This window comes from Pagrus major, chromosome 21 (assembly GCF_040436345.1).
Source record: "Pagrus major chromosome 21, Pma_NU_1.0".
Lineage (NCBI taxonomy): Eukaryota > Metazoa > Chordata > Actinopteri > Spariformes > Sparidae > Pagrus > Pagrus major.
The window spans coordinates 14,631,557-14,649,515 of NC_133235.1; the positions used below are offsets into that span (position 1 = coordinate 14,631,557).

The 17,959-nt window shown below is 39.1% G+C and overlaps 1 protein-coding gene and 1 long non-coding RNA gene across 2 annotated transcripts; one reads left to right on the forward strand and one right to left on the reverse strand.

Annotated features, from left to right (window-relative positions):
* Window positions 1-4,759: 4,759 nt before the first annotated feature.
* ltb4r2b (leukotriene B4 receptor 2b) lies at window positions 4,760-12,661 on the forward strand. The gene is made up of 5 exons (XM_073491359.1): window positions 4,760-4,874; window positions 8,263-8,857; window positions 10,090-10,290; window positions 10,378-10,421; window positions 11,186-12,661. The coding sequence occupies exons 2-5, from the start codon at window positions 8,282-8,284 to the stop codon at window positions 11,445-11,447; spliced, it is 1,083 nt and encodes a 360-aa protein (XP_073347460.1). The 5' UTR covers window positions 4,760-4,874; window positions 8,263-8,281; the 3' UTR covers window positions 11,448-12,661.
* Window positions 12,611-15,195, reverse strand: LOC141016809 (uncharacterized). Its single transcript, XR_012180616.1, has 2 exons — window positions 15,113-15,195; window positions 12,611-13,494 (listed from the first exon to the last, which is right to left on the reverse strand). It is a non-coding gene; the product is annotated as an uncharacterized lncRNA (long non-coding RNA).
* Between the last annotated feature and the right edge of the window lie 2,764 nt (window positions 15,196-17,959).

Below are 17,959 nucleotides of genomic sequence, written 5' to 3' on the forward strand. Positions count from 1 at the left end.
GTCTTTCATTCTCGCTCTATCGCCATCCCCATAGCTCCTTCATCTTCCCTGGTGGAGACAGAGAGAGGAAAAAAAAAGTTTATCAAATATTTTTGTCGTCCTTTACCCTTAATTGCCTTTGGGTGGGTTCCTCAGCTCCAGTTGGTCCGTTGCTCATTCCCCATAGGACCTCATGCCTGTCAGTCATGAATCCCCCCTGCCCAGCCTCCCTGCTCTCCCCCCTCCTCACTCACTCTGGAGGTTTCTCTTTTAGTCACTTCACATTTACTTTAACACACATTTTGATCCCTGCACATATGGCTTTTCATCACAGCTTACATCTTATTTTGCATCATCCGCACATCTGAGTTTTATCTCCGCTTCATCTTCACCATCAAAAACTTTTTTTCACACATTTAAGTCAACAGTATGATTATTATTCCAATCATGAGCAGGATCATGGCAAGCAGCTCGCTGTCTCCAAAACCTGCCATTGTAGGCCGGCTGCACGGCCACCAGGGCTGTGATGTTAGTGATGTCAGTTAGTGAACATAAGAGGGCTTATTTCCTGTGGCGATGAACATGACAGCCCCCCTTTTTTGGCTGTCACTCTCCCCTCTCCTCCCCCTTTCCTCTTCTTTTTTTTCCTTTTTACCCCACTCCTCCTTCCTCCTTCCTCCTCGTCCCTCCTCCTCTTCAGTCCCCCCTCCCTCCCCTTCCTCTCCACCAAAGATCTGTTTCTCATTATCCTCTGTAGTCTGCTCTCTGTCTGAGTCAGGAGACGAAAAACTTAAATAAACACACTCTCTCTGGCTCTCTCCGCCTCGGTCCAGCTCCTTATCCGTCCCCCCTCTCCCTCTCTCTTTCTGTCTCTCCCCTCTGTCCTCCTTCCTTGCCCTCCTCTGATTCTCACAATCATTAGGCGTACGTTGTACTGTCATGTAACTGGGGGCTTGTTTCACTCTCTCTGTCATCCTCTTGGGGTTGTGTGGGCAGGCCTTGGATCCAGGACTGATCTCAAGATGTTGCAGTCTGGTCGGGGAGAGAAAAAGTGCTACCAGCAGGGTCGATGCAAAACTTTTGGGGCCGAAGGCAGATCCGATAAGACATACTCCTATCAAACCCCCACATGGCACTTTACAAAATTAAAGAGTGGGATTGCATTTCCTAAACACAGGGAGTTCACTTTGTTTTTCTGGAGTCATTCAGGTTATTTAGGGGCTCTGTGGTGACTGAGGGCTCTGAAGCAGCTATTAATTTTGCTACTGGCTATAATTTATCTGCCGACCATTCAGACATTATATATCCGTAATATTTCCACATTATAATGTGTCAAAACTACTAGACATTTGATGATGATGATGATGTTGTAACCTACACAAGTGGACTACACCGTTGTGAGGATTTATACATATGCACTGGCTGTCAGCCAGTGGTGGCGGTGCAGCAGATTACCAGCTGTAGTTTCCCCAGTAAACACCCCTACCCAGGAAAACTAGGGTTAAACTCTGTTCAAGAGAGACTGCTGAAAGCTGAAGAGGTCAGTGTGTTTACTGGGGAAACTACAGGTAACAATCCCCTGCAAGGAGTGGTGTAGTAATGATTACAAAAACAAAATCAAGATTATAAAAAACAAAAGTGAAGATTATTTTGCTGAACAAAACGTGTAAGTATCATAATTTGGCAATAATTCAAAATCCAATGGAAAAATCCAATAGGCTTTTTTTCTATACTTCCAGCCTACAAAGATATATCGTCCCTATAGCACTCTTTACGTTTTACTACCAATTAATCAATCTGCAAGTTGTAAAGTTTGAATTGTTAGCTTTATAATTCACATGTGCGGTATTAACCAACATAATTTATGTGGTAGAACAAAACGTAAAAATCTTTTGTTTTCAGGCAATCCTTAACACCCATTGACTTCAAGACGAGGGAACCGAAGTGCGAAAATGCCAACTTATTTCAGGGTTTCAGGACTCATTCCTGCGGCACTCTATGAAATCCATAATTTTGTACAAGGTAATGGTGCATTTTATTCAGTTACCGTTCACTAAAACCTTTGGTTCGATCGCAAAGTCATCTAACTAAATAAACCTGCCGATGACGACATCTGCATTATGTGATACTGGGAGTCAAAGTGAGTGCTAACGGCTTTCCTAACTTTACTGTTGCTTTACTTTTCCGGACTTTTTCTCTTCTTCGTGAACTTTGGAAATAAGTGAAGTTGTGCCAGAAATCCCTGTTCAAACTTAACCACAGCCGGCATTAATCACAAGTTCACGTTGCCTCATCAGCACCAAAATGGAAGACTGGCATTTTCAGATTTATCCACTCAGTTTTTGACAGGGTTTGGTTGCAAATAGTGACGGTTTAATGTACATGAAAGGCCAAAATAGTGAGAGACTGGTATATGCTCAAGGTCAAGGTTCAAGGTCAAATACAGGATTGCACAGTGAAATGTATTGCACAGTAGTAGCCTCCTCCAACATACACACACAGAAAATGTATAAACAAATATTAATTTTGAATGAGAATAAAATAATAATTAGGCACTACAATAGAGCAGAGAGTTTGAATAATGAGGTAACTTAATAAAGCTGAACCTATGTTTGAAGAAATGTGCAGGTTGTGTATGTATGGACATTTTCAGAGACACAGAGTCTCTCTAGAAATAGAAAGTTTGGTGGGATTGTGAAACTGTAGAGTTGAATGGCTAATAAATTGTTGGGATGTGATGGATGAGTGCAACACACAGGAGGAACTGCTGAGTGTCAAGTTTATGGGAGGAGGAGAAACAGAAGTCTTGATTCCTACAGATGTGGCGCCATCGTGTGGTGAAAGGCAGAGAAAGAGTTTTACTGTAACTTTCCACAACAGTTGGAGCTGCTTTCATTAAATGTCATTGTGTAATTTGTGCTCCAGTGTTGTTTTTCCTGTTAACTCATATTAACAAACAAACGTACATTCAGGCTTGGGCGAATATAACGATATTGTCCCGCCAAATATTATCATTGTTGGAGTGGGGGGCCACATTTTCCTTACAATATATAATTATAGTATTTAATTGTATTTGTATTTCATGTTGATTAGTGATATGAATAGTATGAAATTCTCCTCTTCTGGCATTTCCTTTTGGTATGACTGCTGGCGCCGCTGTTTTAACATGGCTACCGCTGCCTGGCTACTGACCAAAGAAAAAACAACCATTAGAATCCCAATTGGACCTGTAAAACCTGATCTCAGCGATATGAAAAAGCTGAATAAAACACCTGGTTGTATTTATAAGCAGGCAGGTTTTGTTACTTACTGATGTAGTAGAGTTTAAAACCCAGCATATCTACGTCGTAGGACTTTTGATGAAGATACGCCTCCAGTAACACACTTCAGGGAGAAGGTTAATGACTGTTTTTTCTTCCAAAATGATTGACAGATATCACTGATGAGACTGCAAATGCACTGCAAACAGGAGCCTTTCCCAAAAGAAGCTGAGGGATGAACAACGTGCCGATAAAAAAAATCAGTCATCAACCTCCTCTCTGAAGTGTGTTCTTTCATTTTCTGGAGGCGTTTCTTCATCAGAAGTCATATGACGTAGATACAGTATGTTGGGCTTACAGGCAAAGTCTGGCACCAAAGCGAGATTTGGTAATACAATGATCCTTCCTTCTTTTTTAGGTTCCTTGGTTTGTCTCAGGAAAAAGAAGCTATGTTAGCGGCACCCTAAAATGGTCTGAGCCAAGAGCCTGTGCTTTTTCCTGTGACCAAAAGCGACTTACTCAAGAAAATAGTTCCTACATGAAACTGCTCCCATAAAGGTCTGGGGATTATCTTAAGTAACCATGATATCTGGAAAGAGACATTGCTATAGAGTTCTTCAAATGTTATTTTCGGCGCACTGAGCACCACAAGTCTGAGAACTCAGACATCTCTATAGCGGATATTTCAAAAACTCTCCATCTCACCGCACAAGATGGACAAATAGTTCTACTGGTAAGAGGAAGAACACATATTTTTGATTTGGTGGATTTGGGTGAACTGTCCCTTTCAGTGCCCTTAGTTGATGTGTTTGAGCTACTCAGTGGATGACATATAACTATCAGGTAAAGTTGTCTGTCCATATCCACTGTGTAGGTGTGAAACTACATGAATACGAGCCATGATGTCACTGAACATTTTCAGCAGACCTTCCCTGGAAAAAAAGTAAAGAGAAAAAAAATCCTGCTCATCTTCAGATTTGGGCTTCCTCCTCATTTTTCCGCTTCTTCTAGCATTCCTGTCAGAGCTGGAGACTTGTATGAACTAGTGAGTGTGCGTTTATGTGAGTGTGCGTTTATGTGTATGTGTATGTGTGCTATCTGCATGCATGTTTGCGCTTGTGTGCTCAGCATTCATGACACAGGAAGCTTGTGCAATAATTTGAATCATCTATACTCCTTTGTGTCTTCAGATTATGCAACAACTGACTCACAGATCCTGAAGTCCTGAAGCTCCTGAAGTGCCTCAGGAGATGGAAATTTGCATTTTGATACTTGACAGTGGGACATGATTTTAGGGAAAATGCATGTGTGTTTATAAACAGTCTGTCATGTATTTAGTGTTTAAGCACAGATACTTGAGATACACTCCACAGATGATCATATATGGAGATTAACACAGATTACTTCTGATGGAGGGAGAGTGAGAGTTTGAAGGAAGGACACACCTCTGCCTCCCTCTCTCTTACCACAGCGTGTTGCAGCCTGTGTCAGGATGTGATTCAGTTTATTATGGACTGAGCTGACAGAGACCGTCGCACAAGGGACGGAAGAGGCCTCTCAGACTGTCAGAGAGGAGAGCAGCAGTGGGATAATTGAATCTGAAACACATCACAGAGAGACATCACGTCCAGAAAGGTCGGTAACTCTCAGCACCTTGATTTCTTTGACTTCCCACAGCTGGATTTTACCAACTTTTGCCATTTTCCGACTCTTTCTTCCATCTTAAAATAATAATTTACTTTTCTTGACTTGATTATTTGCACGGAGCAGATTTATTACAAACTTGTGACTCATTATTTCAAAACTCTGGACTGCAAGCTCGTTCATGGCTACTGGCACTTTATTAGCAGGAACATTAGCAGTGTTGTGGGGGTTTTCCATTCTTTTCAAGCATTTTATTTTACAACGCTTATTTAGTTGTTTTTGACCCAAATTATTGCTCTACATTGTCCAAAATCATTTACATGCTGTATCTTTACCCCATTTGTCAGTTTCTCTTGCATAAGTTGAAATGAATTACATCAGATTTTTCTTAGTGCACTTTGTCCATCACAACAGTACATCTATGGCGTAAATCCCTTGCAACACGAGGTAGTAATTTGCTGATTTCCGTGTTTTCCTCTGTGGGCTGGAGCAGCTTTGTGATAACCGGATTTTATCATTAACAGTTTTCTTGTCACTTCTGAGAAACAACGCTATCACCTGAAAGCATCAATGTATTGCTAAAACTCGGCTTTCTGTCGCATTTTTTGTTAATGATGTAAGACTGGTCTTGATTCGCATTGTTTACCCGCTCATTCTTGTATAAAGCCATCAGGGGAAACATAAACAGTTTGCTTTCGTGGGACCAGAGCAAGGAAATTGGTACTTAATAAGGAAATAAGGACATGATGTTCTCATGAAGGGAAATGTGGTTATGCAGAGATCATCTCATCTCTGAACCAATTAAAGTCTCTAATTTTTCTGTGTCAGAATACGTTGGTCAAAGATTACAACCTTCTGTGACCTCGGCATTGTATTGGACTGATTTTTCATTGTGCTCAATGAGAAAGAGTCCAATCAAGAGACAGAAATTACGACAAGAAAAAAAAAAGAAAGTGAATCAAAGACTGTGTCGAAATGCTCATGTGCTGCTCATGTTTGGCGTGTTTTAGCATGCTGCCTCTGAGTTTAAGCTACACTGTTGCCTACAGGGTCTGATGTGAATATTTTAGAGGCTGCGTCAGGATGGCAGCCATCCTTTAATTCTAGAAACAACTTGTGTACCCTGAGTGAATAATGTTTTCATCACCAGCTTGTGCATTCTGTCGTTAAGGTATTTTCCATCACTTTTTTTCCCCTTTTTTACTACCTCTTTTCTTTATTCACAGTTAGCCATTTCCCTAAAGAGTCAATTCTTTTTTACAGCCAGTTCCCGTTGACCTTCAAGACAATTGATGCAACAGCAGTCCACATCACAAAAGCATGCAGACATATCATAAGTGCCTGCCCGCCACAGTTTTATCAGAAGTTGTTATTGAAGCCGACTGTTGCGGATGGCGATAGAAGAGCAAAGATCTTGCACAATATATTTTTCGGAAGCTTTCAAAAGAGATAATGGCTGAAATCAGGTTTCAGTCTCAAACTGGCCATTTTGAAAAAACAGCTTTTAAAAAAAATGTATAATAAGTTAAGTTACTATTGATACGTTGTTTGCAGCATACTGCAGCATATATCTGATTAGTGTTAAAAGCAGGCAAGCAACTGCCACCACAGACAAAACAATCTTACTATCAGCGATGGAGAGATAAGATTTCACAGAGAATAAACAGCTGACATTTAAGTAAATCTTCTTTCATGCACTGTGGAAAGTATGGAAGCAACTTTTTCAGCCTTTTTTATTTCTTCTAAAATATCCACCGTTTGTCTTTTTTTTACTTCACAATTATCGTTCATTATGTCAAAATCATTAAAAGGTTTCTTATAAAAATTTGATCCTAATCATAATTAATCATAATTTTAAGATTAAGAAACTAAGAAGTCATGAGAAATGCATCAACATGGTACATTTTGGACATTTTAAGGAAAAATAGAAGAATTCAACCAAAAGCTAATTTAAGCTATTTGTCAGGGAACATGTACACAACACACTAAAATAAAACACTGTGCTACTATCTGTTACGTCAGCGCAGCATCTACACACTGCCATGCAGTGGGTGGTGGTATGCCCCTTTACAGTTGGTTGTAAAAAAAAAGAAAAAACAAGAGAAAGAAGGAGAAGAACAAGCACAGCATGCAACACATGTTCAATGGTTCAGAGAGGAGGGAAAATGTCTGCAAGTTTTAACACAACAAATCTTATTAGAGCTGTGGAAGATTAAATCATCCATTTTAGCTCAGAACCTTAAACCCTCAGGTGTGCTCCACATACAGATAATGTGAAATGATCAGTTTTTTGATGATCTGTATTGGCTATGAGAAACAGGTAATTATTGGTAACTGGCTTTGGCTGAAAAATATTCCATATTGTTCATCCCTGCTATATTCAAATACATGCATAGAAGTGTCAAACATTACAGCTGACCCTGTGTCATATTAACACTGAATCTAAATGTCCATCCTCTGGACTTGTGAACTGTAGGCAATTATGTGTCAAGTATGCAAGGGCATGAGACTGCACGGTTACTGTAGTTAAGCCACTGACTGAAAGACCTAAAGACTTCAATAGTCTAATGCACCTAGTGGTTGAGCATTATTTCAGACCGACATGATTCAGGTAACGTTTTAACAAAGTAATTGTATTACAAATTCACAATAAGTTCATCTTTTATTTTTCAGTCGGCAGCTGGAAAAACATCAGGTCCATGTTGCAGTCAATGTGGGTAATTGAATTGGTAAAGCCTGAGGGTCTGCTTACACAAGTGGACTCTCCATAGATTCATATATATGAAAAGTCTTATTTAGAATAGAACAGCACCGCTCGACCTTGCTTCCAATCTGACCCAGTGGCCACTTGCAGATATTGCAGCACAACATTCCCCACAGAGACATCTGTAAAGTTGCCAAACACCTCCAACTGCAAACAAGTTCAATTATGACTCTTTCTATTATGAATTTGTGATCCATGGTCATTTTTTATCTAGTAAACTTTCCTCGAGCTGAGAAAAGCGATTTAAAAATTTGTGACATCATCACAACGTAAAGCCTGGGGGCCGAACAGGAACTTGTGGGCCGGGGCCAGCGTGCCTGGAAGCTAGACAAGTTTTGTTGGCGAGCAATTCTCATTGGTTTGCGTCTGGTATCTAGTTCATCTATACAAATCTATGGGACTGTCTGGAAGTCTGCAGAAAGTCTGCTTGAGGCTCCTTGGGGCCTGAAAGAATTGTGAAACAACCCTCAGCGGTTGCAGACAGCAAAGTCTGTGAATATGCAAGAGTACTGAAATCCACAGATTCGGATGCAGTCAAATACTCCCACTTAGCCCCTTACCTTTTACATTAATGCCAAACATATTGAGGTTCTAACTTTTGTCTCTCCTCCTCAGGATCAAAATTCCTTCGAGCATGAACTCCGGTAATAACCATTCCTCTGCCTCTGGCGGTGATGGAAACGTTGAGCACGACAGCGTTGTGAGCAATGACTTCTCCACCGGCTTAGGTGCCTTCATCCTCAGCTTGGTCTTCCTCCTGGGCGTCCCTGGCAACCTCTTTATTGTCTGGAGCATCCTGGCACGCATCCGACGACGCTCAGTCACCACCCTCCTCATCCTTAACCTGGCATGTGCCGATGGCTTTCTCATGGCCCTCACCATCTTCTTCATCGTCTACCTGGCCAAGCAGACGTGGGTCTTTGGTGAAGTCATGTGTAAAGGCCTGTTCTACCTGTGCAACTCCAACATGTATGCCTCCATCTTTCTGATCACGTTAATGAGCGTGCACAGGCTGGTGATCGTGGTGTTTCCGAGGAGAGTGTCCGCTAAGGTCACCAGGAAGGTTGTGACGAGGGTGATCGCGGGCATGTGGATGCTGGTGCTGTTGTTTGCTATCCCTTCAATTGTGTTTCGAGACGTGAGAGAGGACAAAGATGAGAGGAATAAATTAAGATTGGTGTGTGCACCCAATCACACCCTGGCTACACATGTAAGTACACAAGGGCTGCAGTTATTTTCATTATGGTAAATGCATTACCAACCACTGAAATGCTAATTGTAGCGACTGGGTTGTTGTATAAATCTGACAAATCATTATCTTTTCACCACTTCCTGATACTAAAAAAGATGATGGATGGTGAATATCTGGAGGAACATTGGGCCATTTTTCAAGGTAAAACAACATATTTGACCCAACCCATTAGCTAACGTTAGCATTCAACCACTTCATAGCTAACATTACTGCTTGATTAAAACCAGTGTGTTTCACTTCCAGGCTGAAATAAATGTGACCTAGATGTGTGCTGAAATTTTAGAATGAATTCACTTCTTTCCTGTTGTATAGTGCACCACTATCAAAACAGTAACACCAGCTAGGAAGCAGTTGAATGCTAACGTTAGCCGATGTCTAACAGAAGTAGTTATCAAATATGTTGTTTTACCTTGAAATACGGCCCAATGTCCCTCCAGATATTCACCATCCATCATCTTGTTAGATACTAATCAATTGGGAAGTGGTGAAATTCTAACAATTTGTCAGATTCCCTAAGTTTATATGACTTGTAACCTAGAAAACAACAACATAACACCATTCCAGCATTCAAGATTCCCACGATGAGCGTGATGTCAGGGTAAAATGGCAGCTGTGTAAATAAGGTCTATAGAGAGCCAAGGTCACATCCTTCTGATACACCACATGGGACCTTATTTCGGAAAAACTTTGAGCCTTTAAGCTAGCAGGGATGCTAACTAACTATCTGTCTGCTCCAGAAGCTAGTAAATAGCAATTTTTATATTCATACGTACAGAATTGTTTTGTGACATACCTGTGAAATTGTAAAGTCTTTTTAAAAAGTATTGCACAATAAGGATACCTGGTGGTCAGAGGTGTTATCACAAATAAGCATTAATTCATATATAGAGGGAAAATGTATAATTGTAAAACAATTCTGATTGGCATTTTCCAACCTTGAAACTTTTTTTACAGAACAAACTTGTGCCATCATAAGCCTCCTATCTAAAACAAATAATACAAACATAGACTTTGTTTCACAATTTATTTTTCTCTTGTACGGTTTATTTTTGTTTGATAAATGCAAACATTTGGCATGTTTTTTTTGCTGTCATCTTGCCCTGCCGTGTTCGGACAGTTCCATTCATGTCTACAGAAGAGTATGTAATCATTTCAGTGAGCACATCTGTTTTGTATCCCTGTGTGTGCAGGTGAGGTTTCAGTACGCCTTTGAGACGGTGTCAGGATTCATTCTTCCTTACACAGTCATCATAATCAGCTACGTGCTCATCCTGAGACGCCTGAAGCAGACCAAGTTCCGCAGAAAGGTCCGCAGCGAGAAACTCATCCTGGCTATCGTGGTGATGTTTGGCCTGTTCTGGCTGCCATACCATGTAATCAACATGATACAGGTGTGTGATGGCACATGACATACTCATTTATGGTTTTAGATCAATTACCTGATTGTTTGAATGAACACTGAGTATGTTTTGATCAAGGTGGCAGCTGAGTGGTTCCCAGATCCTTCACCCCAAAGAGAAATGTGAGTAATAACATTTTCACCAACTTATTTTCATTGACATACAGTTCTTTCACAAAAGAAATATTAAGAGTTAATCATTCTCAATGTTAACATTTTACATTAAGTTAAGGTTAACGTACTAAGCCCTGATGTGCCATAGAAAACCTGATATTGGGGTTTTGCCTGATGTCACATTTGAGAAAACCTGATTCATTTACACACACATCTACTTTGTGGTTATTTTGTGTATCTTTGTTGTCATATTGTGTATATGTAGTCATGTTTGTCTCTTATTTAGTTATTTTTTGTTTATTTGTAGTTGTGTTGTCTCTGTGTTCATTTTTTGTCTATATTGTGTCTGTAGTCATTTGGTGTCTCTTTGTAGTTCTATTGTGTGTCGTTGGTCATTTTGTGTGTCTTTGTGGTTTTGTTGTGACTCTTTGGTCATTTTGTGTGTCTTTGTAGTTGCATTGTGTGTCTTTGTGGCCTTTTTATCTTTTTGGGGGGCCGTTTTGTGTCTTGTAGTTGTTTTGTTTCTGTTTCATAGTTATTTTTGTCGCTGTTTTCATTTTGTGTGTCTTTCTAGTTATTGTGTCTCTTGTGGCTATATTGTGTCTCTTTGTAGTTGTTTTGTGTCGGGGCGTCTTCAGTAATCCATCTTTGAATATACTTAGCATTTTATAGTTAACCTCTCTAGAATGCAAATAAAATGTTATTTTTAAACATACAGTATAAACACATTATGTAGTTGTAGCTGAGGTCTAAAACACTCTGTTTATCTGCAGGTTGGAACATATTCATAAATCCAGTCGTGCAGTGACCTCAGCTTTGGCCTTCATCAGCAGCTGTGCCAATCCTGTCCTCTACACCTTCGCTGGGAAGTCCTACATCAAGCAGAATGGCTTCGCCTTCATGGCTCGGCTCTTTGAAGGCACATCTGTGGACTCAACAGGAACCAAAAAGAGTCGGGTCCTGGGTAAAGACACTGTGGGAAACAGTAATGCTGACTCCTCAACAGTAAATGCTACTACACTCAATGGGATATGAGCGTTGAATGAACTTTGTGCCTAAATGAGAGAACATTTATAGAACTACATATGGAGTGTGTATATTTTGGGTAAAGCAACATTTGTGAATGACTTTGCTGTTATTAAAAATATGGACAATGCCAAAGTACAAGCTTAGAGCAGACCATCAACTAATCAGTTTTGTAGATAGTTTGTGATGAATGAAACACAGCTCTGGTGGGATGTCAGTGGTGCAGCAAAAGAAATGTAATTGTTTATCATCTGTATATCAGAACTGTAAATATTCTTTCTCAATTTGTTTTTAATATATTTTGTGTCAGTTACATAAAATTACACTTGAAAAAGGAAAACACAATAACAACAACTATGAAATAACTACTTAACATATAGAGCTGTATGTACTTGGGGAGCAACAAACTTTCATTTCTCAACAGGTAATAAATAGTTTAAAACACATAATGTAGTCCTATGCAGATATGGAATTAATTCAGATTTATTAATGTACAGTATTCAGCATTATAAACACTCCCATAAATGTACATCTGTGTTTTACTGTATTGTTATTTATCTTTATATGACAGCATCCACTTATGGTTGCTGACAAACACAGTAATCTAAACCCTGTATTAAATGTTTTTGTATTACTTATAAATGTCAAATAGGGGCCTTGACCAAACAAACTGGTGCTTCGGACTAATGAAGCTTATATCTTAACACTTTTAACTCAATGTTTATTCCAGTTTTAGTGACTTTCAGGCCAAAGAAACACCTGAACCACTTGTGTTTTCATTCTTATGCAGTTCATTTAGGTGTTGCATCAAAAACACTGAATACATTTGAACATTTAATTATAAAGAACTCAGCGCCGCTCTTGAAATACTTCTGGAGCTTGACTCTGACAACTTGTGGTCACTCTGCAGCATCCAACACCAACCATCAGACTGATCTGTTGTGAAATCAACTATACACAAACTGCACCCAGTTGTTTATTCCATATTGAAAACTTAAGGGAACAGCCCCTTTTATTAATTACACACTTTACAGTGTCAAGTTGAATCTGTTGTCAAGTTTTGTTTCCTCCCATCAATGCAAAAACAGTTAACATTTTGACCGTTGCACATGAATCTCAGCTTTTAAAGTGTGATGCACTGATGTATTGAGTTGAAAGCACTGTAACACGGGTTTCATTAACCATGCAATTTTATTTTTCAATAAAGCATACATTTTTTACTCCAGACTTCATTTTATACTTGCACACAAAAATAGTAACTTAACCATAACTACAACTGTTATTCTCCACAGTTTTAAGGTGTTGAGTGATGACTGCACTATATAGCAGCCTTTACACATAGTTACCGTCAGACGATTTCACTATCATTTCCTTAACCGTTGATTGATGAAATCATTAACTTATAACTACATTGCTTTGGTGGCACCTTTTGAAAATAAATTGCCAAATTTTCAATGTTTGATATTAATCAGATTACATTTCCTTTATCTGTAATCCAATATTATATTACCAATTATCAAAATGCTATACAATTATATTCAATATTTACAACATAAAGTAATCAACCCTGTGAAGAGATTGTTTAGATGTCCCATATTTTCAGGATGTAAATCATTTATGGGTTTTAAATTTCCACAACAGTGAGAACAGTATAAGCAGCATTAGGTTCTGCGCTTTTAAACCTGAAATCACAAATTGGGATGATCCAGCCGTGAACTTCATACAGTGTCCCCATTACCTGTAAAGCAAAAAGGTGAATTAGTAAACTGAAAATGTTTGACATTTATTCAATTTAAGATTGTTTTGGAGGCTGCAGATAAGTGGTGCTGTATAATCGCATAGCATTCACCCCCATCTATAGCAATGAAGGATCGACTATGTGTCACTCAATTCAACACTAACAGAATGCATTTTAACAGCCTCCGAAAATGTAAGTTCTAATAAAAAAAAAATTCATCAAGATGTATTGCAATGCTGTAGTCACACTGTTAATTTTACCACTTCAAAACACTGATACTGACCTTATCAAGACATTTCCAGTCCAGGCTCATCAATCCTAAAAACAGAACAATGACCGGTTAGTCTGAGCTTACAGAAACAATAAACATCCTCACTAGTATCTGTATTGTCAAACCCATCAGTGCAGTGAAAGAATAATCATGAGTTTCAGGTGAAACACGGACTCACATGCAAATCATCATTAAGGTTTGACTGTAAAATGCACAATTAAAACGTTGAGTTCAATTAGTTGTGTAAAACTGGCTTATGCAGTCCAACACTACAGTCCTGAAATAACTTTTACCATCATGGAGGATTTAATGTTCAGTTTCTACTGAACCGTCTAAAAGGTGTTGATTTAACGGTCATGATCATTTCAGGGGATGTAGTTCAATTTTTGGTGTTTGTTTTTAAATCTACTCCCATCGATATAAACCTATAAACGAAACACCCTTTTGTATAACTTCTCAACAAATGATCATAAAACCTTTTAGTTTCACCCAGAAAAATGATAACCTTCATGAGAGTCATTAAAGGAATGTAGCCAAGTTCATTTACTCAGTTTTGAGGTACTTGTACTTTATGCTTTTGTTATACTTCATTTTGGAGGGAAATGTACTTAAAAATTACATTTGATAACTTGAGTCACTCGTTAACTTGCAGATTGTATCATGCTGTATCAGAGCCAAAGTAGCACATCTTAGAATATATTTTATAACAGCTGACCAAAAAAAAGAGGACAAATAATAAAAATGTATTCTCATATATTCAACCTCAATACAATAAATCAGCCAGGTATGTAATCTGTAGTCAATACATTTATACATAGTTACATAAATGTGTAATATGCCAGTAAAAGTACATAAGACCAGATACTTAACGACTTAATTTGTATGGGTGACTTTCACTGTAACTAAACACCCAATTTAACACTGTTTACTTTGAGTCAAGTATGACTTCTGGTACTTTTTTTTTTTAGCAAGTGATGTTAAAAATAAGTACCCAATAGTCATATTTTAATATAAAGATATCTGGCTAAATTACTTCTTGCGTGAAAGTGAAAGTCACCCAAACAGAAACTCCTCAAGTAAAAAGTCTTAAAACAATCTGATATTTAATGTACTTTACTGTCAAATGTTAAGTTCTGCCAGCAAATGATTTTAAGTATCAAAGAGTAGTAAAAGTAAGTTCTACATATTGTTAGATGTGTAATATGGGTGTAAAGTCATCTAATAAATGCAGGACTGAAAAGTACAATATTTGCCTCCAAAGTGTGGTTAGGTGATGTGTAAAAACAGTACTTTGTTAAAATATTGGCATGTTAATAATCCTACAACTAACACGAGGATTGAGGCCTGCCAGCTGCACATGTCAGGCGAATTAATTTAATATTAAACTATATTTCCACTGCGCAATTTATGCACACATGGCGGTTCACATGAAGGTGAATGATTGCAATGAATGCATTTTAATCTAAAGACAGCAAACACTTGGATGCAGCCTTTCAGTTCGCTCAGTAATTACAGGCCATGAGGTCGGTGTGGTGCTACTGAAGCAGCGAGCTAACGCTGATAATATGAGCGGAAATCACCGCAACAAACGGCCACACGCAGATTCATAAATACATCCGCTTGCGACATGAACAACATAATCTGATACAACATGTGAATAAATACCTTAATGAGAGCTGCACATATGCTGGTGTTGGCTATCCGCCGCGGCACGACCGACCTCCTTCACCGCAACAAGGAAGAGAGGCTGTTAATGAGGCTGAGGCTCAATTTATGTCCTTATCAAAACCACGTGTTGTCTGCAAACACAGCTTCCGGCTCCGGAGTAACAGCCTGCGACACAGCTCATTCTCCAATAGACAACTTCTGTCATTCATTTCTTATTCTTACATTCAACCTCATAATGATTAGATGCAAAAAATAATAATGCAAGCACATAAGTACATAAATATGTGTAATTTACTTTTACTTCAAATTGCCAGTAAAAGTACTTTTGATATAAGTACCTGTAAGACCGGATACTTTAAGACTTTAACAGTTTGTATGGCTCACTTTTACTTTTACTAAAGTAATACCTCATTTAACATGACATTGTTTACTTTGACTCAAGTGTGACTTCTTGGTTCCTTTACAAACACTGATGAAAGTAGGATTTATGGCATGGCTCTTGTGTTAGGTTGCATTTCTTTTAGCAGCGGCTGCAAAAAGTACCCAAAAGTCATACTTGAGTATAAGTAAATATACCTGGCTATAGGCCTGGGTCCCAGAGTATCTCCGAGTTAATTATGTTTTTTAATGCAGCATTTTGAAAAATAATTTAATTTTAAAATCAGGCAAACTATGCATACATAGCTATATAAGTAGTTTAAAAAAAATCACATAAAAAATTCAAATCAAATTGTTTCCAGCAAACTCCACCTAAGTCTTGTACAACATCCTCTTAGGTACCTCAGTGATCATTTTGCTAAAATCATCAAAAATCCCATTCACTTATGCAGATTATCAAAATTCTACAAAAAACTAAAAAACTAAAAAAAAAAACTAAAAAAAAAATCAACAAATTCTATTGTTCTAAGGTACCTCTTATATTTCATTTTTTTTTTTTTACCCGAGCATTTCATCCAGCTGCAGCTTCACATTTAAAGCATTTAACAAGTGAAACACGTTTGACTTTTATTATGAAGTGGGCTAGTCACAGGAACTGCGATGTGTTCTGTGATTTAGCACCGCTATCATTCATCAATAATGCATCTACAGAGCAAACCAACAATTATTTTCAGCATTTGTTGACAGCGGATCACTTTTGTATATGTTGGGAAGTAGTTTTCTAATTTGAAAGATGTGTGAGCGTCCTTTCATATTGAACAGAGGGGGAACAGTATCTGACAGCAATACTCCAAGCTGTCAGGATGCGTTCCCCCTGTTGTAAATGGTCAAATTTAATGATATCAGCCTGAAAATCACAGGACTTATCTGTTGTGGGGAAAGAAGTCAGCAGTATGAATTTGAAAGATGTGTGAGCGTCCTTTCATATTGAACAGAGGGGGAACAGTATCTGACAGTAATACTCCAAGCCGTCAGGATGTGCTTTACCTGCTATAATGGAGCTGGATTTAAGACAAATATGATAAAATAGCGATTCATATTTAGCCTATAAATGAATGAGCATACTTTCTTCCAAAAGTCCATAATATTCAAAATGAAAAGTCTCTCACAAATATAATATGTTTTATTGATGGAAATAACAGTAGTTGGTTGTGTTAATGAAGACATAAAAACACAAACATATGTGCTGTTGTCCCAATTTAAAAAGTCCGTTTTGAACCTTAGCTCTCCCCACAGTGCCTCTGTGGTACGAGCACAACAGCTCGGGGGCGAGCTTTTTGTGTATGACCAAATTCACTGTACATGCACCTGGTTTCCTCTACTATTAATGCTGAAAAGACAGAGAATGTAACCCCTCCCAATCCAGAGTTACAGGGTGCAGTCACTTTTCGGCAGGCCCTGCCGAAAAGTGACTGCACAGTGACACAGTGATATTGACCAAATTCACTGTACATGCACCTGGTTTCCTCTACTATTAATGCTGAAAAGACAGAGAATGTAACCCCTCCCAATCCAGAGTTACAGGGTGCAGTCACTTTTTGGCAGGGCCTGCCGAAAAGTGACTGCACCCTGTAACTCTGGATTGCAAGGAGTGATATTGACCAAATTCACTGTACATGCACCTGGTTTCCTCTACTATTAATGCTGAAAAGACAGAGAATGTAACCCCTCCCAATCCAGAGTTACAGGGTGCAGTCACTTTTTGGCAGGGCCTGCCGAAAAGTGACTGCACCCTGTAACTCTGGATTGCAAGGAGTGATATTGACCAAATTCACTGTACATGCACCTGGTTTCCTCTACTATTAATGCTGAAAAGACAGAGAATGTAACCCCTCCCAATCCAGAGTTACAGGGTGCAGTCCCTTTTTGGCAGGGCCTGCCGAAAGTGACTGCACCCTGTAACTCTGGATTGCAAGGAGTGATATTGACCAAATTCACTGTACATGCACCTGGTTTCCTCTACTATTAATGCTGAAAAGACAGAGAATGTAACCCCTCCCAATCCAGAGTTACAGGGTGCAGTCACTTTTCGGCAGGCCCTGCCGCAGTCACTTTTCGGCAGGCCCTGCCGAAAAGTGACTGCACCCTGTAACTCTGGATTGCAAGGAGTGATATTGACCAAATTCACTGTACATGCACCTGGTTTCCTCTACTATTAATGCTGAAAAGACAGAGAATGTAACCCCTCCCAATCCAGAGTTACAGGGTGCAGTCACTTTTTGGCAGGGCCTGCCGAAAAGTGACTGCACCCTGTAACTCTGGATTGCAAGGAGTGATATTGACCAAATTCACTGTACATGCACCTGGTTTCCTCTACTATTAATGCTGAAAAGACAGAGAATGTAACCCCTCCCTATCCAGAGTTACAGGGTGCAGTCACTTTTCGGCAGGCCCTGCCGCAGTCAC

Excerpts from the sequence above, each read along its gene's own strand:
- ltb4r2b (XM_073491359.1), top strand. The coding sequence starts at position 8,282 with ATGAACTCCGGTAATAACCATTCCTCTGCCTCTGGCGGTGATGGAAAC. Across the intron at positions 8,858-10,089 it reads ATCACACCCTGGCTACACAT|GTGAGGTTTCAGTACGCCTT; the intron begins GTAAGTACACAA and ends CTGTGTGTGCAG. Across the intron at positions 10,422-11,185 it reads CCTTCACCCCAAAGAGAAAT|GTTGGAACATATTCATAAAT; the intron begins GTGAGTAATAAC and ends GTTTATCTGCAG.